Source organism: Budorcas taxicolor, chromosome 25 (assembly GCF_023091745.1).
Source record: "Budorcas taxicolor isolate Tak-1 chromosome 25, Takin1.1, whole genome shotgun sequence".
In the NCBI taxonomy this organism is placed as follows: domain Eukaryota; kingdom Metazoa; phylum Chordata; class Mammalia; order Artiodactyla; family Bovidae; genus Budorcas; species Budorcas taxicolor.
In genome coordinates this window covers 51,309,336-51,330,587 of record NC_068934.1, presented here as the reverse complement: position 1 = coordinate 51,330,587, position 21,252 = coordinate 51,309,336, and the positions used below count along the sequence as shown (strand labels likewise).

At 62.5% G+C, this 21,252-nt stretch overlaps 1 protein-coding gene across 1 annotated transcript; it reads left to right on the top strand.

The window, feature by feature from the left end:
* Positions 1-3,708: 3,708 nt before the first annotated feature.
* EPS8L2 (EPS8 like 2) lies at positions 3,709-19,934 on the top strand. The gene is made up of 20 exons (XM_052662080.1): positions 3,709-3,752; positions 3,858-3,913; positions 4,679-4,743; positions 13,436-13,597; positions 13,952-14,101; positions 14,182-14,261; positions 14,341-14,483; positions 14,563-14,633; positions 14,791-14,917; positions 15,063-15,151; positions 15,284-15,358; positions 15,584-15,732; positions 15,850-15,982; positions 16,094-16,206; positions 17,560-17,665; positions 18,213-18,326; positions 18,579-18,648; positions 18,760-18,940; positions 19,050-19,182; positions 19,255-19,934. Exons 1-20 carry the CDS (start codon positions 3,709-3,711, stop codon positions 19,333-19,335), a joined length of 2,142 nt encoding a protein of 713 aa, XP_052518040.1. The 3' UTR covers positions 19,336-19,934.
* The last annotated feature ends 1,318 nt before the right edge of the window (positions 19,935-21,252 follow it).

Sequence of the window (21,252 nt, the reverse complement as noted above, 5' to 3'; positions counted from 1 at the left end):
GAGGATCTGGGCCAGACCCTAGACACACCCATAGCTTTGGCCACAGGTCACTCCATGTTGGAGGTGGCCACAGGCAGTCTGGGGCTCCAGGTTCCCACCTGCATCCTTGCGGGGGTCAGCTCTCCCGCTCTGAGGAACAGAGGGTGCCCACCTCGGTGGCTCCCTTCTCCCTTTTGCCTGTTCAGGCTCGGCCTCCAGGAAGAGCGGGCGAGGGCAGGCTTGCCTTCCCCTCGGGGTTGTCAACAGAGGGGGAGAATCAGGAAGCCAGGCCTCGCCAGGGCTCGGGCAGGGCTAGGCCGGAGGACGAAGCCACTCCCTGCACCCCTGTGCAAGCTCGCCCGGAACCCGAGGATGTGGGCAGGGAGGTCCCCGCAGTGTGGGAAGGGGCAGTGCCGCCGACATTCCAGGACAGGGTGCCTCCTTCCCCAGGGGTTCCTGGCAAGCTGCCCGCTCTCCTCGACCCTGGGACACCGGCACCCCACACACGCTTCCCTGCTCCCCCCACCCAGGAGCAGTAGGAGAGCCCTGGGGGCGCCTGCCCTCCTCTCCACTTCCTCTCCACCCAGCTCAGAGGGCAGCACCATCCTGGGGGGGTCAGCTCAGGGGGAGGAAAGACAAAACTACGGGCAGGGCTTGGGGCCTGGCCTAAGGCAGGGGGTCGCTGCCTGGAGCGCCTTCATGCCGGCTGCCCGGCCACTCAAGGACATCCTGGGCCACAGGCGTCCCAACCCCTGCCAAGGAACAGCCCCACCCCTCTCGGAGTGCCCACCTGGGCTGGGCAGCGTGAAGAAAGATGTCAGGAGGGACACCTCCCTGCCCCCTACCTGGCCGGCTCAGGGCACAGGACAGCAGGGTCTCTGGCCGGTGGTCCTGCCTTGGAGACTCACAGTCTGAAGCCCAGCCCTGGCGCCCTCTCCAGACCAGAGGGGTACCAGGCGAAGAAGATGGGCCTCCGGCCCGAGTGCTGGGGCCCTGAGGCTGGGGGCACCTAGCAGGCGCAGGTCTGCCCTCCCCGGGGCTCCGCAGGCAGCTCGGCCTGCCTGCAGAACCTCAAAGCGTCAAGGTGCGCCCTCCTGCCACCCCCGCGAGGGACGGGCTCGCGGCCCCGCCCGCGCGCCCACCGGCGCCCCGGCTCTCCGGGTGGGGTTTGCGCAGGGAGAGGGCGTGTGTGGTGGGGGCCCTGTCCCGGGAGCCTGGGGGGCGGGCCATCCGCGTGCCCCCGCCCCTGCCCAGGGCCAGCCCGCGCGAGGTGACTAACCTGCCGCTCAGGTTCCTCCCCGTGCCCCGCCCCGGCCCCTCCGTGCGTCCCTCCCTCCTTCCGAGCCAGGCACCGACAGACGGGCAGGCGGACGCGCGGACGAAGGGACCAGCGGACGGACGGCCAGGAGCGGGGCTGCGAGAAGAGCAGGTGAGCGCCCCGGCCTCGCTCGGCGCCCGCACCCGCTCGCGGCGGACGGCGGGTCCCCGGGCCTCGGTTTCCCCAGGTGGCGGCACGACGCGGGGCTCCGCCTGGGTCTACAGGCCGGGCTGGGGCGCGCGGGGCATTGGCGAGAGGGGCCGCGCCGGGCCCGCGGGCTTTCCCTGGGCTGGCGGCCAGGAGCGGGGCCTGCGGCCTGGCCTGCCCCGTCTGGTCCTGGGGCGGCGCCGTGAGCTGGGGATGTTTGTAAGCCAGTGACTTCTGAGTCAGACAGCCCCTCCCAACCTTGGGCTCAGTAGGAGGAAGCCCCTCCTCCAGTGAGGAAGATGTTGAGGGGGTTCTCCTGCCCCTCGAAGGCCCCGGACCCTGCCCCCCGACCCCGATGCCGGGCAGGCTGGGGGCTCCTCTGGGGCCGGCTTCCTGGCTGTGGGAGCTGGGGAGTGAGCCCCAGCCCAGGGTCAGGCCCTGGGTCAAGTCTGGGGTGTGGGAGGTGGAGGGTGGGGGAGCTGGGGCCCCGCGGCGCGGGCCCATGTGCCTCCAGTCTGGGTTGCGCTGGCCTGGCCTGGGCAGCCCCTGTGTCTCAGGCGTCTGCCATGGCAGGGGAGGTCGGTGGGCAGGGCTCCCGGGCTTCTGAAGTGCCCACTGACCACCTGTGTCCCTGCCCTGATGTAGTCAGCCCCAGCTCTGCTGGGAGGCAGGGCCTGGCGGGCGACTCCTCCGCCTTCGCCTTCGCCAGGGACCCCCTACTCCGCTCCAGCTTTGCCCGTGGCAGCAGCGGCTCCCGCCCCGCCCAGCAGTGCTCGCAGCGTCCAGACCTGGGCGCAGCCCAGCTGGAGGGGCTCCCCCGTCCCAGGGCCCCACCTGGCTCCCTGGCCTCAAGCTGACTCCTCCCCAAGGTCACTCTTCTGGGAGCTGGAATTTGAACTTGGAGCTGGTCCCTCCGCCCTCCCTGCCCTGCTCGGGCCTCCTCCCCTCCAGGCCTGACCCGGCACAACATGCGGTCGTCCCTGTGCACCCGGAAAATGGCCACAGTAAAACCGAAGTGCAGCCCGTGGCCCTCAGGGCCAGTGCTGGCCCCACCCCAGCCGGCTGAAACCCTTGCTCCCCACTCCCGCCCCATAGGCGGCCCCTCCCCCAGCTGCTCCCCAACCCAGATGCCAGTGCCTGGAGTCACCTTCCTGGCTGGCTCTGAGCCCCCCACCCCACCCCAGGGAGTCAGAGAACAACCCAGGTGTCCGCCCACAGGCCTAGGTTTCACCCAGGGGTGTGTGTGTGTGTGTATTGGACACACGTGCCCAGCACCCTCAGCTCAGCCCTCCAGGAATCCCACTAATCAAACACTCCGGTTCACCTACTGAGGCCAGAAGCATTCCGGACATTCTCCACAGGCAGATGGACAGAGGAATCTGGCCAAGTCCAGACCCTGGGGACGCGGAGGGGTGACCTGAAGCCCCCAGTCCCTCAACCCTCTTGGGAGCTTCTCTGTAGGTAGAACCTGGAAAGTCCAGGCAAAAAGTCCTAGGCAGTCCCTACGCTGGATGCCAGCACCGCTGGCTTGTGGCCCGACCCTGCAGGCCCCTAACACTAAAGCCACAGATGGATGGTGTCGCCGGTGCCATCTGCTGGGTGCAGGTGTGGGCCCCGGTGTCCCCACGGAGCACGGAATCCCACAGGGCATGTCATCCTGGTCCAGGGGTGCCAGGCTGTGCTTGGCACCCAGGGGGTGGCTCTGTGTCCCTGCGCCCCTGCCTCCCTCCCCAGGCTCTCGCCTCAACCTCTGCTGCCTTCCGCCCTTGTCTGGCTCTGACTGCCTCAGGGCCTTTAAACTTACTATTCCCTCTGTTTGGAAGGCGCCTGCTTCCCCTGAGGCCCCTGGAGAGCCCCAGGACGTATTCCTCAAAACTCTACCCCAGACAGCCTCTGGAGGTGGGGCGCCCCTGTTGGCATGCCCCGGAGGTCCCTGTGGAGGACCGAGGGTCTGCGGAGCGATGGGGGTGCAGTGAGCACCAGCCAGGACGTGGAGCAGGACTGGGGCTGCTGTGTCCAGAAGGCTGGGTCTGCTCCCTGAGGACCACCTACCCAGGCACCCTGGGGAATCTGGCCAGGCCCTGGCCTGGGGGGTGGGGAGGAGGAGGCCTGGGCCCTGCGTGGGAGCGGCAGGGCCCCGGCCAGGTCTGGCCGAGGGGTTCGCTTGATTCCGCTGTCCACTCAGGTGTGGGCCGGGCACCAAACCCTGGACTCCGGCCACACTGAGGTCTGCCCTCTTCCCGCCAGCCACCGTCAAGGACGCCATGAGCCAATCAGGGTCCGTGAGCTGTTGTCCGGGTGCCGCCAAGTGAGCTCCCGCCCCACCCGCCCACCCCTCAACACCCCCACCCGCCCAGCCGTCCCAATGGGGGTGTGTGGTGTGGCCCCACCCTCACCAGCCCCTCCTCTGCAGCGGCAGCCTGGGCCGGTCTGACGGTGTGCCCAAGATGAGTGCCAAGGACCTGTTTGGTGAGTGAGGTTTGACAACAGGAGGCTGGGGACAGCTCAGCGGGGAGAGTCTCCCCACTGCCCTCCCCAGGGCTGTGCCAGGCCCCCACAGGGGAAGGCAGAACAGCCTGGGCCCCCAGAGGAGGCCCCTGGGCCCGAACCAACCAACAGGTGCTCAGGCCCTGCCCCCAAACTCTGGCCACAGAACAGCCCTCCCCCAGTGGGTCAGTAAGGGGAGAGGCCTTAGGAATAATTCAGGGAGCATCAATATTGATTCTCTGCACTCCTCTCTGCCACCCGATCCTCCGGAAGGGGGTTGCCGGGGCTCCTGCTGGGTTGAGTGCCAGGTGTCTACTCCCGGAGGGCGGGGCCCGGCCAGCCCCCTCGCCCAGCTCCGACCTCCCTCAGTCACACAGGCCCTGGAAAGCAAGGAGCCCCGGGAGGGGCAGCAAGATGGTCTCTGGCAGCCCTTGGAGTCGGGGCAAGGCCTGGACCAGACCCCTCCCCAGGCAGATGGGCCCGGGGCCTACGCGGGGAGAGGCTGAGCCTCCTACACCTGCTCCAGGGCAGACCTGGGCACAGCCGTGCCTTCACCTTGCTGAGCTGGGGGTCCTTCCTGCGGACGGAGGGAGCCCTGGGTTCTGCAAGCAGAGGCCGCCCCCCATTCCGTGCGCCCGCGTCCATCCTGGAGGTCGTGAGGGGCCCATAGGCAGCCTGCACTCTGGCCTCCCCTCGGCCCTGCCTGGGTCCTGCCTGTGGGGCCGAGTGACGGTGTCTCCTGTTCAGAACAGAGGAAGAAGTACTCCAACTCCAACGTCGTCATGAACGAGACCTCCCAGTACCACGTCCAGGTGAGCCCCGACCCCCCAAGACCTCCCAGTACCACGTCCAGGTGAGCCCCGACCCCCCGAGACCTCCCAGTACCACGTCCAGGTGAGCCCCGACCCCCACGAGACCTCCCAGTACCACGTCCAGGTGAGCCCCGACCCCCCGAGACCGCCCAGTACCACGTCCAGGTGAGCCCCCCGACCCCACAGGGCGCGCCTGTGCTCTGTGTAGGGAAGCGGAGGCCCGGCCCGGGGAGGCGTGGTCCCGCAGCAGGCCGCGCGTCTGAGCTCCCCGCAGGTGGGGAGCCCCACTCTCGTCCGGGGAGCTCCCTGTGTGAGGGCGCAGGAGCCCTGCGGCTGGGTCAGGGAGGGGGGACGCCCGGGGTGACACAGGCAGGTGAGGATGGACTCTGGGTGCCCCCGCAGCCCTCAGACAGAGAGCCCAGTGGGGAGGAAGCTGTCCTCCTGGCCCCACAGCAGAGGCTGGAGCGGGAGGGCGGAGCCGTCAGACTCGCTTCTGAGCTCCTCCTGGGGGCCCTGACAGCGACTCCCACGGAGCCGGGAAAGATGGTCGACCGAACTCTAGGCCAGCTGACAGCTCAGGAGACCTTTGCTCCCGGGTCAGTTTTAATTCACACTTAGAACCCAGGAAACATGTTTTTTAAATGACCTTCCTGTTCCTGGCAGCTGGCAAGTTCCTGGTTCCTGGTCACTGTCCCAACCTGCAGGACAAGAGGGCTGGGAAAGGATGAGAAGGGAGGAAGTGGGGGGGCCCGGAGCAGAAAGGTGAGGGTGGGGTCCTGGAGCAGGAAGGTGGGAGGACCCAATGGCAGGAAGGTGGGGGGTCCTGGAGCAGGAAGGTGGGGGTCCTGGAGCAGAAAGTTGGGGGAACCCTGGACCAGGAAGGTGGGGGGTCCTGGTGCAGGAAGGTGGGGGGTCCTGGAGCAGGAAGGTGGGGGACCCCATGGCAGGAAGGTGGGGGGTCCTGGTGCAGGAAGGTGGGGGGTCCTGGAGCAGGAAGGTGGGAGCAGGAAGGTGGGGGGACCTGGTGCAGGAAGGTGGGGGGTCCTGGAGCAGGAAGGTGGGGGACCCAATGGCAGGAAGGTGGGGGATCCTGGTGCAGGAAGGTGGGGGATCCTGGTGCAGGAAGGTGGGGGTCCTTGTGCAGGAAGGTGGGGGACCTGGAGCAGGAAGGTGGGGGGACCTGGTGCAGGAAGGTGGGGGGACCTGGAGCAGGAAGGTGGGGTGGGGACCCCATGGCAGGAAGGTGGGGTGGGGACCTGGAGCAGGAAGGTGGGGGTCCTGGAGCAGGAAGGTGGGGGTCCTGGAGCAGGAAGGTGGGGTGGGGACCTGGAGCAGGAAGGTAAATACTTTCCTCCCCATAGAACCCTCCATGCCCCGGCAGCCACGGGAGTCACTGCTTTCTGAGCCTCAGCCTTCTTGTCTAAAGAGCGGGTCCACTGAGCCAAGGGGGTCCTGGGGCTTTTGCCCAGGGTCGTGCTGTGATCAGCCCCTCATGCCAGCCTGCGCAGGAGGCCTCTGTTCAGCCAGCTTGTGCCTGCTGCTGGCTCAGCACCCAGGGCAGCCCTCCACAGAGGAACTTTGCCCTCCTGGTGAGGAGCCACCTGGTCACTGGGGCCTCCCAGCGCTTCTCCTAGATTTTAGTCCAAACTAGCCTGTGAAGGACCCCGGCTCGGGGCACCTCTCCTGCCCACCCAGCAGCAAGCAGGGCTGAGGAAGTGGGCGATCTGTGGCCCCGCCTGCATTCCCTGATGGCTCAGAAGTGAAAGAGTCTGCCTGGAGGAGATGTGGGTCTGTGGGTTCCATCCCTGGGTCGGGAAGGTCCCCTGGAGAAGGAAATGTCAACCCGCTCTAGTATTCTTGCCTGGAAAATCCCACGGACAGAGGAGCCTAGGGGGCTGTAGTCCATGGGGTTGCAGAGTCGGTCTCGACTTAGTGACTAAACCACCACCCAGACGAGGAAACTGAAGCCGAGAGAGAGAGAGAAAGAGAGAGGTGGCGACAAGATCAGACCGACCGTGGCAATGGGAGGGGGTGCGCGAGGCTTGTGGATTTGTTTCTTTATTCCAAACACACCATGTGGAGAAGGCAATGGCAACCCACTCCAGTGTCCTTGCCTGGAGAATCCCAGGGACGGGGGAGCCTGGTGGGCTGCCATCTATGGGGTCGCACAGAGTCGGACACGACTGAAGTGACTTAGCAGCAGCAGCAGCGACGCACTGTGACGTGGACCTCGGGGGCTGGAGTGTGAGGCTCTGCAGCAGCGCGCTCAGGACACCGGATGGCTCTGTCCTTCGTGGTTGCAGCCGCCCGTGCCCCAGTTTTCGGCAGCACTGCTCCGCCCCCCATTCCTGCAGTTGCGCGTTTTTGAGAATCCTGTAAAACTGAACTCGTAGAGTTTACAGCCATCTTTGCTCTTCTGCTTGGTAAACTCATTTCAAAGATGCTGTGTGTACGAAAGAGTTCTCCAGGTCCAAAGCCCCGCCTGGCCCCTGGACCCTTCGTGGGGTGCTGCCTGTGTCCACGTCAGATGTATAGGTTTCTTATTGAGCAGTGGTGGGTCCTTCGCATTCAGCTAAAGGTATATGGATAAGAAATACCTCCTCCGAGTCTGGCTTGTCAACGCACATGCATTAACTGTGTTGAAGCGGGTAGAAACGTTTAATTTTGATGACTTCCAGTCACATCCATCTTTTTCTTTAATGGTTAGGTGGTTTTGGGGAGCTTGAGAAGTCTTATTTGCTTCGGTCATCGCTTGACCCAAGGCTCTGAAAACGTCTTGCATTTTCTTCTAGACACTTTGTAGTTTGTGTGTGTGCTAAGTTGCTTCAGTGATGTCCAACTCTTTGTGACCCCACGGACTGAGATCTTCCTGATTCAGGGATCAAGCCCACACCTCTCGCGTCTCCTGCATTGGCAGGCGGACTCTTCACCACCACCGCCACGTGGAAAGTCCCACTTTGTGGTCTAGGCTGTTACGTTTAGGTCTGTGTTGCTGTCCAGTCTCCAAGTCTGGCCTGACTCTTCGAGACCCCAGGCAGCATGCCAGGCTTCCCTGTCCCTCTCCATCTCCTGGAGTTTACCCAAGTTCATACCCATGGCATTGGTGATGCCATCCAACCATCTCATCCTCTGTCGTCCCCTTCTCCTCCTGCCCACAATCTTCCCCAGCATCAGGGTCTTTTCCACTGAGTCAGTTCTTCACATCAGGTGGCCAAAGGATTGGAGCTTCAGCTTCAGTGTCAGTCCTTCCAATGAGTATTCAGGGTTGATTTCCTTTAAGATTGACTGGTTTGCTCTCCTTGCTGTCCAGGGGACTTTCAAGAGTCTTCTGCAGCACCACAGTTTGAAAGCATCAATTCTTAGGTGCTCGGCCTTCTTTATGGCCCTGCTTTCACATCTGTACTTGACTACTAGGAAGACCACAGCCTCGACCACACAGACGTCGGCAAAATGACGCCTTTGTTTCTAACACACTGTCTAGGTTTGTCGTAGCTTTCTCGCCAAGGAGCAAGCATCTTCTAACTTCATGACTGTAGTCACCATCTGCAGTGATTTCAGAGCCCACCAAGAGGGATTCTGTCACCGCTTCCACCTTTTAGAGCTATAATCCACTTTACATTCATTTTTTGGTTTGAGACCCAAGGCTAACCTTCCCTGTAGGGAAGTGCAGTCACAACAAAGCTGTTTTTCCTCCCTCATAATCATTTTGGTGCCTTCGTCAAAGAGTGACTGTTTGGGTCTGGATGGGTCTGTTCCTGGATTCTCTGTGCTTCATACAATTCTACCTCTTTCTGGCTTATTAACCGTCTCGAAATCAGGCAATTTTGTTCTTTTTCTTTAAGGTTTTCTTGACTATTCTAAGTTCTTCGGGCTTGCATTGACATTTTAGAATCAAATTGTCCATTTTTACCCCTCCCCCCAGAAGCCTGCTGGACTCTTGATTTGCACTGAGTCGAGTCTGTTTAGGGAGACTTCGCTCTGCGTCTTTCCCACCCATAAACAGGGCACCTCTTCACTTACTAGGTCTTCTATAATCTCTCTCAGGCCTTTTTTGTGATTTTTTTTACTGCAGAGGTCTCACAGCTCTTTGTTAAAATATTCCTTGGGTGTTTGATTTTTATATGCGGTTATAAATTATATCATTTTTTAAATTTAATTTTCCAGTTGTCTTGTAGCATTTCTTTTGTACGACTGAATTTTGTAAAGTGATTGAGTACCCTAAGTCTTCGCTGAATTCTTTCATTCGTTTCAGGAATTGCTGGTAGATTCCTTGGATCTTTTATGAGTCGTTCTGTCTGAAAATACAGTACTTAATTTCTTAATTTTAACCACTTCGTCTTTCTTACATTATTGCTCTTGCTGGAACCATCAGGATACTGCTCAATAATAATGATGGTGGGCATCCTTGCCTATGTCCCATCTAGAAGGAAGTGTTCAGAACTCCCTGTTTCATCAGCTGCCTGTCTCTGTAGACGCCCTTTACAAGAATGGGAAAGTGCCTTTCCATTCTTTCATTTGCTGAGAGTTTTTATCATGAAAGTTGTTGAATTTCATCAAGTGCTTCCTCAGTTGGGATGTCCCTACTATCCTGTTAACATACGAGTCTTGCTGGGTTTCGGGGTTTTTGGCTGCGTTGGGTCTGCTGTGCTGCACACGGGCTTCCTCTCGTTGTGGGGCACGGGCTAAGGCACTCGGGTTCAGTAGTGGGGGCACATGGGCTTCCTTGCCCCTCGGTATGTGGGATCTTCCTGGAACAGGGATGGAACCTGTGTCCCCTGCTTTGGCACGCAGGTTCTTAACTACCAGACCACCAGGAAAGTCCTGAATCACTGTTTTTTTAAAATGTTGCACCAGCCTTGCATTTCTAGGATAAATTTCACTTACTAATGGTTTATTATCCTTCTTATGTGTTGGCAAGACTAATTTGCTAATATTTTGTTAAGGATTTTTTGCACTAATATTTATTAGAGCATCGGTCTGCAGCTTTCTCTTCTTGCAAAGCCCTGGGTAGGTTTTGGTATCAGAATTATGTCGGCCTTAAGATGAGTGGAGTGGTGTTGCTGCTCCTCTCGTCTTCAGAAACAGTTAATGGAAGCTTGGGACTCCTTCACGTATTTGCTGGGATTCACCTGTGAGGCCCTGAATATAGGGTTTTCGTTCTGGCACGGTTTCTTTTATTATGAATTCACTTTTATGCCTGTACGATCTCTGGTTACGCCCCCTCCTTCCTTCTGGTTACGCCCCCTCCTTCCTTCTGGTTATTGATCATTTGTGTTTTCTCTGTTTTTTCTTGATCAGTCTCGCTAAGGGTTTATCAATTTCATCAACCCTTTCAGAACAACCTTGGGCTTTGTGGATTTTTCTGTCTGTTTTACTAGTTTGTTGGTTTCTGCTCTTTTTTTCTTTTTTTTTTTGTATATATGTATGTATTTGGTTTTTTTTTGTTTTTTTTTATTTATTTATTTTTTTTAATTTTAAAATCTTTAATTCTTACATGTGTTCCCAAACATGAACCCCCCCTCCCACCTCCCTCCCCATAACATCTCTGTGGGTCATCCCCATGCACCAGCCCCAAGCATGCTGTATCCTGCGTCAGACATAGACTGGCGGTTTCTGCTCTTAATTCCCTTCTTCCCACTTGCTCTGGTTTCTTTTATTTCCGCGGCTGTGAGAGGCCTTCGCTGCAGCACATGGGGTCTTCCGTCTTCACTGAATCCGGTTCCCTGACCAGGGACTGAACACCCGCCCCTGCAGAGTCTGAGCCAGGGCAGTCCCACGAGGTTCCACGTGGTTGCCATTTTCTAGTTTCCTAAGAAGAATGCGCAGACCATTGAAACCGCCCTTCTTCTTTTCTGATGTCCACTTACAGCCATAATGTTCCCCGAGGGACTCCTTCAGCGGTCTCCTGCAAGTTTTGATGTGCTTGTTTTGACTATTCAGCTCAGAACATTTTCTTTTCTAATTTTACTTTATTCGAGTATAGCTGATTTACAAGGCTGTGTTAGTTTCAGATGTACAGCAGAGTGTTTCAGCTATACAGGTAATCCTCCTTTTTCAGATTCTTTACCCATGTGGGTTATTACAGAACACCGCAGACAGTTTCCTGTGCTACACAGTAGGCCCTTGTTGGTTACCTGTTTTATATACGGCAGTGTGTTAATCCCAGGCTCCTAATTTATCTCTCCCCCACTTTCCCTCTGGTAACCATAGCTTGTTTCTGAAATCTGTGAGTCTGTTTCTGTTTTGTGAGTAAGTTTGTATCGTATTTTAAAATTAGGTTCCACATACGAGTGACCGTGTGTCAGTCACCCAGTCATGTCCGACTCTTCGAGACCCCACGAACCGTAGCCCACCAGGCTCCTCAGTCCGTGGGATTCTCCAGGCAGGAATACTGGAGTGTGTCGCCATGCCCTTCCCCAGAGGATCTTCCCGACCCAGGGATTGAACCCTGGTCTCCTCCGCAGGCAGATTCTTTACCACTTGAGCTACAGGGAAGCCCTGTATCAGCGACACCATATGGTATTTGTCTGACTTACTTCACTGACTGTGATAATCTCTAAACCTCTCCACCTTGATGCAACTTGGAATATTTTCCACTTTTCCTTGTGACTTCTTCGACCCAGGGGTTGTTTAGATCTTTCTGCTTTTTAAGCATTTAACAGTGTGAGCATTTATAGGTAGGAACTCGCTCTGGCGCTGCTGTTGCTGCACCCCGTAAGTTTGGGATTATTTTGTGTCTGTTCTCCTTTGTTACTAGGTATTTCATTTTCCTGGTGATTTCCTTTCACTCACTTGTCATTTGGAAGTGTGTGTTTCTACAGGTGTGGACCCAGAGTAATTTAGAAAGATGTTGCTCAATTTCCGGTTAGTAGGTTTTGCAGTAAAGAGTCTGGTATTGATTGCTAAATTAACCCTACTGTGTCAGAGGACACAGGCTGTGTCTTCAGGGGATTGGAACGACGGGCGGTATGCTTGGTATGCTTTGCAGACAGACTGGCTGCCTGACAGTCACTGCGTGTTTCTGCTCCCTCTCCAACCTGCCCGTGGACCTGTAGCCCAGCCTCTGAGTTGTGCAGGGAGTGGCCTCGTCCCTTCACATGTGCAGGTTGCCTGGGTGGAAACATAAGAGGGAAGCCCCTGGCCGGGCCCAGTGTCACCAACTCCTCCCGGAGCGGCCAGGCGAGGCCCCCTTTTTCCACTTCTTAACTGGCCAGCGTTACCCACCAGAGCAACAGAATGCGGGAAACTCATTCTTAGAGGAATATTCTCATGAGGCTTCAATCTGCAATTCTGGTATCGAACGAGCCTGCACAGAATTGTCTTCTTTTGGTTTTTGGCTGCACCGTGTGGCTGGTGGGATCTAAGTCCCCAGACCGGCAGTCAGAGCTCAGAGTCCTGGCCAGTGGCCTGCCAGGGAGGTCCCTGGTGTATAATTTTCTATGCTGAAAGGTTACTCCGTGTCCGTTTTCCTGTAGACTCTCTGTTCATACCTTTTGTCGATTTTTCAATCGGGCTGTTAATCTTTTATACTTACTTGCTTATTCTTTCATTATTTATTCATTTACTGTTGGTGCCCTTAGTTATTAAACAAAATAGAGCGCTTAACAAAGTGAGAACTATCATTGTAATACAGATCAGTCTTTTCCTACTTTAAGAAAATTAGTCCGCATCAAGTCTATTATAGCTATTATTTTGTGTTTTCTCACTTTTTTAAAACTTTGTGTGTGGCATTTTTTTTCACAAGCAGAATTTTTTTTAGGTCAGATTTATGGGTTTTGTCTTTTTGTTTCCTTTTTTATTTCTTGTGGCCGTGCTGCCTGGCATGTGGGATCCTAGCTCCCCAACCAGGGATTGAACCCGCGGCCCCTGCAGCGGCAGCACAGCCTTAGCCACAGGACCCCCAGGGAAGTCCTGATCTTCCGAGTGTCTGGGTTTTCTTCCTGGCTTAGCAAAGTCCCCCAGGGGAGAAGCCTTCCTGAGGTCATGCAAAGTCCCCCTCCGTGCATCCACGTTCTGTGGCTAAGCCTTGCCTACTTAAGAGTTTACGTCAGTATTTACCCAGCTGTCTCGACAAAGGTTGGCGCAGACACTCGGGGGCTCCTGGGAGGACAAGGCGCCTGAGCCAGGCTTCCAGAGAGAGGAGGGGGTGGGCAGGGCTAGCCGGCTGGGGGCCGCTGGGGGCTGCTCACTCCCTCCCTACACATGCACTGGGGGCCTGCCGTGGGCCCGGCCCTGTCACGGGAGACAGCAGGCAGGCGGCAGAGAAGCGCGTGGTACCCCACATCGGATGACGATAAACAAAAGGGCAGGTCAGGGACGTGGTGACAGGGAGACTGTGGCTGGGCAGTCAGGGAGGAAAGCGGCCCAGGAGCGTCTGGAAGGACGAGGGAGTTGGGAGCAGCCGGGTGGGCAGAGACAGCAGGGGCGGAGGGCCCGCCTGGCTGCAGGGGACCAGGGGCGCTGCGTCCCCCAGCCACGGGCGGACGAGGCTGGGCAGGGGGATGGGGTGTGTGCAGGGCTGCTAAGGGTTGACCGGGGCCTGTCTGTGGCCCCGAGAGACAGCCCCAGGGTGGGGCTTTGTCTCCTCAGAGCCCCAGGGCAGGGCTGTTCCCCTCAGACCCCCAGGCACAGCCCCTTGGCCCTTGACACCAGGAGGGCTGCGCCCAGGGTGACACCCTGCCCACCCACCCAGCACCTGGCTACGTTCATCATGGACAAGAGCGAGGCCATCACGTCGGTGGAAGACGCCATCCGGAAGCTGGTGCAGCTGAGCTCCAAGGAGAAAATCTGGACACAGGAGATGCTGCTGCAGGTCGACGGCCAGTCGCTGCGGCTGCTGGATATGGAGTCGCAGGTGCCTCGGCGGGAGGAGGGCGCGGGCGGGTGCTGCCAGGCGGGCGGAGGCAGCGACCCAGGCGTGCTGGGCCTGTCTATGGGACCTGAAGGCGGAGGGCAGAGGGCAGCAGGACCCGGCGGGGCTGGAGTCAGGGGAGCCACGCCGCACAGGCCCGCGCCCCCCTCGCCAGAGCCCTCCGGGGCTGGACCGAGGCGGGCGCGCGGGGTGGACCTTGCCGGCCGCGTCTGTGCGCCGGCCCCTTCTGGGCCGTGTCTGGCGTGAAGGCCACAGGCCAGGCCAGTCAGCCCGTGTCCGTGGCGCCCCCTCCCTGCGCCCACCCCCGGGAGCCGCTCCCAGCCTCCTGTCCCCCAGGAGGAGCTGGAGAACTTCCCTCTGCCCAGCGTGCGGCACAGCCAGACGGTGCTCAACCAGCTGCGCTACCCGTCCGTGCTGCTGCTCGTGTGCCAGGACTCGGACCAGAGCAAGCCCGACGTCCACTTCTTCCACTGCGACGAGGTGGAGGTGAGGCGGGCGGCCGTGGGCTCGGGGGGCGCGCGTCCCCCCTGAGAGCCGGCCTGACGCCCGCCGCCCCCACCCCGCAGGCGGAGCTCGTGCACGAGGACATCGAGAGCGCGCTGGCGGACTGCCGCCTGGGGAAGAAGATGCGGCCGCAGACCCTCAAGTAGGGGGCTCGGAGGGGCCGGGGCGGCGGGCCAGGGCCGGGGGCTGCCCCGCGCTGAGCCGCCCCTCGTCCGCCTCAGGGGCCACCTGGAGAAGGTCCGGCAGCGGCTGTCGATCCTGCCCGCGGCCCCGGGCCCGGCCCCCATCCCCTTCCAGCGCTTCGGCGGGGACTCCCCTTCCACCAAGAACCGGGTGGGCCTGCCGACGCCGCTGGGAGAGCTAGGTGGGCCCCGCGGGGCGCGGCTGGGGGCGGCAGCAGAGGCGGGCGGCCGGCCGGTCAGCCGCAGCTGTGCTCCGTGCAGGCCTCCGCCGCCGCGAGTCGCTGGAGGAGGAGCCGCGGGCCGCGCTGGCGCAGAGGATCGAGAAGGAGACGGTGGGTCTCGCGCGCGGCGCCCCAGGCACTCCGGGCCCCTCGACCAGCCCTCCAACCACCCGCTCCCCCGGCCCGGGGGCCAAGAGGCAGCAAGTGGGGGTGTCCCTGCGGCGGGTCGGGCCGCCTGAGGCTGACCCCTGCCCTACTCTGACCCCAGCAAATCCTCAACTGCGCCCTGGACGACATTGAGTGGTTCGTGGCGCGGCTGCAGAAGGCGGCGGAGGCCTTCAAGCAGCTGAATCAGCGCAAGAAGGGAAAGAAGAAGGGGAAGAAGGGGCCGGCAGGTGCGGGGCGGGGGCGGGGCGGGGGGCAGAGTGACCCCTGAGCAGGGAAGGTGCGGCCGAGCTGGTGGGCAGCCTCAGGCTGAGGCCAGACCCGCCGGGCACGGCGACAGCGGGCCAGCCAGGCTCACGTCCGGCCCCCATCCAGAGGGCGTCCTCACGCTACGGGCGCGGCCCCCCTCGGAGGCTGAGTTTGTGGACTGTTTCCAGAAGACTAAGCTGGCCTTCAACCTGCTGGTGAGGGCAAGGACGCCCCGTCCCGCTGAGCTGACGTGGGGGATGGGGTCCCGCTTGTCCGCGGTGCCACCTGCCCCCACATCCGTGTGCCCGCTCCCCTCCCCAACCCGTGTGCCCGCTCCCCTCCCCCAGGCCAAGCTGCAGAAGCACATCGAGAATCCCAGTGCGGCTGAGCTGGTGCACTTCCTCTTCGGACCTCTGGACCTGGTGCCTGGGGCTGGGGGAAGCGGGAACCTGGGGGCTTGTCGGTGACTGGGAGAAGCAGGTGCCCACGTTGGGCAGTTGGCTGGGGCCGGCATCCACGGTCAGAGCTGCAGACACAGTGGGCCAGCCTGTGGTGCTGCCCGGGGTAGAGGGGTTGGGAGATGGGAGGAGGGATGGGGGAGGGGGAAGCCGCCAGCAGCCCCCTCTGACCCCGGCTGTGCCCCCCAGATCGTCAGCACTTGTGGTGGCCCAAACATCGCTCGCTCTGTGTCCAGGCCCCTGCTGTCCCGCGACGCTGTGGGGTTCCTGCGTGGCCACCTGGTCCCCAAGGAGATGGCCCTGTGGGAATCCCTGGGGGAGACCTGGACACGCCCCCGGTAGGGCAGCCGCTCAGGGCACACCAGGATGGGGTCCTGCGGTTGGGTGGGCCGGGGGTCCTGAGTGAGGTTGGCTCTGTCAGCGGGCGCAGCTCACCCCAGGCCCTTCCACCCCAGCTCCGAGTGGCCACGAGAGCCGCAGGCACCCCCCTACGTGCCCAGGTTCTACAGTGGCTGGGAGCCACCCCTGGACGTGCTGCAGGAGGCCCCCTGGGAGGTGGAGGGGCTGGCAGCTCCCGACGACAACGAGGTCAGAGCTCCTGCAGCCCTGCTGACCCCACTTCCACCCCCCACCCTCACTGCCCGCCCTCCTGGCCCAGCCCCTGCCGCACGCCAAACCTAGGCGCTTGCTTCCCCACAGCCGGCTCCAGTGAGCCGACCGTCCTTTAGAAACTCCCCGAAGCACGGCCTGGTCCTGGAGCCCACGCCCCCAGGAGACGTCCTCCCCCAGGCCAGCTCCCAGCACACTCCCAGGTGAGCTCCTCTCAGGGTGAGGCGGGGCGCCGCTCACCCCTCCAGTCACCGATGCTCTGCTGTGGGCGGCACCACCGGCTCAGTGGACTTGAGTCTGAGCAGATGGGGGGAAATAGTGGAGGGCAGGGAAGCCCGGCGTGCTGCAGTTCATAGCGGATGGACGCCTGCGGCGGGTTCGCTGCCGCCAGATGGCGGCCAGAGGCTGGTCCCCGACCGCCAGCGCTTTCCGCACGGGAGCAGCGCCCCCTTTCAACTGCGTTGTGTGCGACCGAGAGAACGCTGAAAGCACCCATGAATCCACCGCCTAATATGACATCTTTGTTCGGTCTCCACGTTTATGCTTTAGAAACATGTAGATATGTACTAAACCCCTGGACTTAAGTGGTCTCACCGATGCCAGTCACCAGGTCGGGGCTGATTTAGACCCAGCCTCAGGGCCCAAGGAGAAGGCTTAGGGTCCCCGTGGGGACAGCCTCCCTCCCCTCCCCCCCCCCCCATACGCATTTCCATGGACCACATCCCCCAGCCCCAGGGCCTAGGGGAGTCCCCGTCCTTCCTCCCCTCCCCTCCTCTCCCCTGTTCTTGGTCCTGGTCTGGACTTGTGTGGGGAGCACCTTACCTCCCGGACCCCAGGATTCAGTCTCAGGAAGGGAGGAGCTGGAATCCATGTTTTAGACAAGTGTGCCCCTCCTTCCGCCCCACATCAGCAGCCTGATGCCCCTGGTGCCTGGCCTAGGGTCACCTTTAAGAAACGTTTTCATTCTTTGATCTCCAGCCTCCAGCTGCTCCACCCGAGCCCATCCTGACATACCCCCAGCCAGGGCCCCAGGAGCCACCCCAGCCCCACTCCCCACGTCCCGGGGTCCTGAGCCCACACCTGTGTGAGCGGTGCCCTTGTGCCCTAGCAGCAGGCTGGCCAGGAGGGATGGCCCCGCACGGGTGGCAGGCACAGGCCTGCTCCTTCCAGGGGCTGGGACACCCCGTGCGGTGCGTGTCCACACGCTGTCTGAAGCACCAGAGGGGCTGTGGCTCTGAAAGCTTCTGCCCGGCCCCTGATGGTCAGCTGACGCTGGGTCCCCTGGGGGCTGGACCTGGAGACCCCTGAGGGGGCCTGTGCTGGGGCGGGCCTTGCTGTGCCCACAGGCCCCCGCGTGCCACCCGCCTCTGCAGCCCCCCCACGCAGGGGGCCCCAGACGCAATGGGGCTGTCACAGTTTCCATCCCAGCTGACAGCCGCAGCCTCTGCGCCGCAGACGGGAGGCAGCCACGCACCTGGGAAGCTGTGCCCGGCCTGGTGCCAGGCCGAGAAGGGACCGCAGCCCAGCGCGGGGCCTCAGTCCTTCCTGTCCCACAGAGGCTACGAGTCCGCGCCAGCCATGGTCAAGTACGTCAAGGTCCTCTATGACTTCACGGCCCGCAATGCCAACGAGCTGTCAGTGCTCAGGGACGAGGTCCTGGAGGTGAGTGGGGGCTGGGGGGGGTTCCCAGAAAAGGTGTCTGCCTGACCCCGGGGCTCCACTCTGGGTCCTCAGCCTGGCACCCCCAGCACAGCCTGGCTAATCCCCCTTGGGGATCTCAGAGGGGTGTCAAGGGCCCCTGAGCTGGGCAGGACTCTCCCTGTGGGGGGTGAAGAACCCCCCAACCCATCAGGGCCTTGTCATTCACTTCCATCCGGGAGCCCCCTCAAGGCACTTCCCATGTTTTGTGCCAGTCCTGAATCCAGGCCACCCACTAAAAAGTGGAGCGGCTTGGGGGCGGGGGTGATCTATATCCGCAGTCAGGCTAGAGGCTCGGGACCCCCCAGGGGGAGTGGGAAGAGGGTGGGAGGCCGGGGGGCCAGGGGTGCTGGCCAGGATGTGACCATCATCACGGGACTGGGCGTGGGCCGGCTCAGAGGGGACTGCAGAGCCCTCTCTGGCCCGTTGGTAAAGAGGGGCTCCCCCTGGTGGTCCCCGGTGCTTGCGGGGGGGCGGGGGCCCGGGTGATGGCGGGATGCCGGGCCTGCAGGTGCTGGAGGACGGCCACCAGTGGTGGAAGCTTCGGAATCGCAGCGGCCAGGCAGGCTACGTGCCTGGCAACATCCTGGCAGAGACCCGGCTGGAGGACGCCCCCCAGGAACAGGTGAGGGGAGGTCTGCCCTGTCCCGCTATGGGTCGGCGGGGGCGGGGCGAGGTCGCGAAAGACCCAGCCGGGACCCCTCCCTGTGGGGACTGATGAAAGCTCGCGGGTCTGGGCCAAGGCTGGGGAGGTGTGGGCCCGAGCAGGTCCTGGGGGTGGGGGTAGGAACGGGGAGCGGAGGGAGAGGCCTGGGGAGGGACGCCGAGCTGACCTACCGGCGCCGCCACCCCGTGCTCTGCCCCCCTCCTCCTGCAGGGAGTGAAATACTGGGGTCCTGCCAGCCCAACCCACAAGCTGCCCCCCAGCTTCGCAGGAAACAAAGACGGTGAGGGAGGGGGACCCTGGGCCCCAGCGCCCCGCAGCCCGTCCGGGGAGGGGCGGGCGAGGGGAGCCGTCGGTCGCGGCGGCGCGGGCCTGAGCCGCCCGGCGCCCGCAGAGCTAATGCAGCACATGGACGAGGTCAACGACGAGCTGGCGAAGAAGATCAGCAACATCCGGGCGCAGCCGGCGCGGCCCTTCCGGGTGGAGCGCAGCCAGCCGGCGGCCCCGCCGCTCGCCCGCGCGTCCGGGCCCCGCGAGGTCCGCGCCTGGCTGGAAGCCAAGGCCTTCAGCGCGCGGTGAGCAGGGGCGGGGCGCGGGCGCGGGGTGAGCCGGGCGGGCCGGGGGCGAGGGCCGCGCCGGGCAGCCCGGGCCTCGGCCGCGCTCACGCTGGCGCTCGCTCCGCAGGGTCGTGGAGCACCTGGGCGTCCTGACCGGCCCGCAGCTCTTCTCTCTCAACAAGGACGAGCTGCGGAAGGTGTGCGGGGAGGAGGGCGCCCGCGTGTACAGCCAGCTCACCGTGCAGAAGGCCTTCCTGGAGGTGAGCCCGCCCGCCCCGCGGCGCCGGGACGGCGGCTGGCGGGACCCTGGCCGACGCCCCTCTCTCCCCCAGAAGCAGCAGGGCGGGTCGGAGCTGGAGGAGCTCATGAGCAGGTTCCATTCCAAGGCCCAGAGGCGCGCGGAGGACAGTTAGGCCTGCAGCTGGAGATGCGCCCCGCGGCTGGAGTGTTATTTTTGTTCGCGGACGTGTTTCGGACCCTGGACTCAGATGGACAGTCGCGCTGGCTGGGGTCCCTGGGGTGTGACCTCGGGCCCGGCGCTGCCCCCGCACGCCCCCCAGGCCGCCCCCACACTCTCCTCAGCCAAACTTGCCGCCAGGCGGTGCCAGCCCCTCCTCCGCCTGCCCCCTGATCCCGGAGCGCCGCCCGTACCCCCGCTCCCGAGGCCGCAGGAACCCCCAGAACCGTCAGGGACCTTTCCTCAGGCCTCGCCCCTGCACCGCCCCCCAAAGGCCGGCTGCGGGGCGGAGGGCAGCAGACCTCAGCCACCCCGCTGCCCTTGGCTCTGAGCTGGCCAGGTTGGTGCCCCTTGCGGGCCAAGGCCGCCTCAGCACCCACCCAGTGCGCTGCTCTCCTGGGGGGGCCTGGGGGGCTCCCCCCAGAAGTGGGGTGCCTATGGCACTCCTTCACCGCCTGGAGGATTGAGGACGGACTGAACCCCATTCACCCGAGGACTGGCCCTGGGCACCCCTCAACCCCCCACGCCTGTCCCCAGCGCCCCCCCACGCCTGTCCCCAGCCCCCCCCACGCCTGTCCCCAGCGCACCCCCACGCCTGTCCCCAGCGCCCCCCCACGCCTGTCCCCAGCCCCCCCCACGCCTGTCCCCAGCGCCCCCCCACGCCTGTCCCCAGCGCCCCCCCACGCCTGTCCCCAGCGCCCCGGCCCCACACGCCTGTTCCCAGCCCTCCGCGGAGCTCAGGCGCTCTGAGCTTCCTCTGACCAGGTCTTAGGCCTGCTGCCCTGACCTGCTGTGCGGCGGGAGGTGAGTCTCGGAGCCCTGGACTGCGGTCACACCCTGAGGAGGAGAGGTGACCAAGTCTCAGGATCCACGCCATTAAACCCCTTCAGTCTCCCAGCAGCCCCGTGTCTGTGTCCTGGAGGTGCGCTGGGGTCGCTGTGGGTTCTGGAGCCCCCGCTGGGATTGCACATTTGGAAGAATTGCTGGGCAGAGGCAGGCAGTGGCCAGGTGGGGCTGGGGACGTTCCCATGAGGCTTCTCACCCCTCCACACCCGAGGGAGAGGGCCCAGAGGACACCCCTGAGATCTGTGGCTGTGTGCCCACTGCAGAGCTGTGGCTCTCCCAGCCTCGAGGTCCTGTCCGGAAGGCCGGATGGGAGGGGTGGGAGCAGGTCTGTCAAACCTCCAGCAGGGAGGGGGCATGAGTCATGAGGTCAAGACCGAAACTAGACTCGCAGGGTGAGCCCCAAGCCACGGGAGGGGCCCCAGAGAGGACGTGGGGCCTGCCGGGCAGGGCAGGCAGCCGGTGCAGGGACTGGGGGCCCTGCAGGCAGCCGGTGCAGGGACTGGGGGCCCTGCAGGCAGGGGTCAGGGGCACACAGGCGCCTGGGCGGCTGGCCAGACCACAGCAGGCCCACCCTCGGCGCCGGCCTGTGGCTCCCTCTGCTGGCTGCTCTGCACATTGCGAGCCGGCAGACCAGGAGGGAGCAGGCAGCGCCTGCTACCTGGCCCTGCACCCCTAAAGCCAGGGAGGACCCCCCGGGGTTCCAGGGTCTCTGCCTGGTGGGCGACCACAGGTCGCTTGGACACAGAGGCTGGTTGTGCCTTTCAGGGTGGGAGATGGCGGGAGTAGGGGGCTGTCCCCTGCCAGGCTGGGCCTCAGAAGCCCTGTGAAGCTCGGTCAAGGGCAGCTGGGGGTGTCTGGGGCCTTCTGGACAACACCAAGACTTGACTACCACGGAGCCCTCTTCCTGGGAAAGGAAGGTGCTCACTCCAGCTCCAGGCCTCGAGAGGAGGGTCTCTGCTCCCATGCCTAGGCAGGATCTCACAAACAAGGAGCTCGAGAGGAAAAGGAGAGAATTGGGCATCCACCC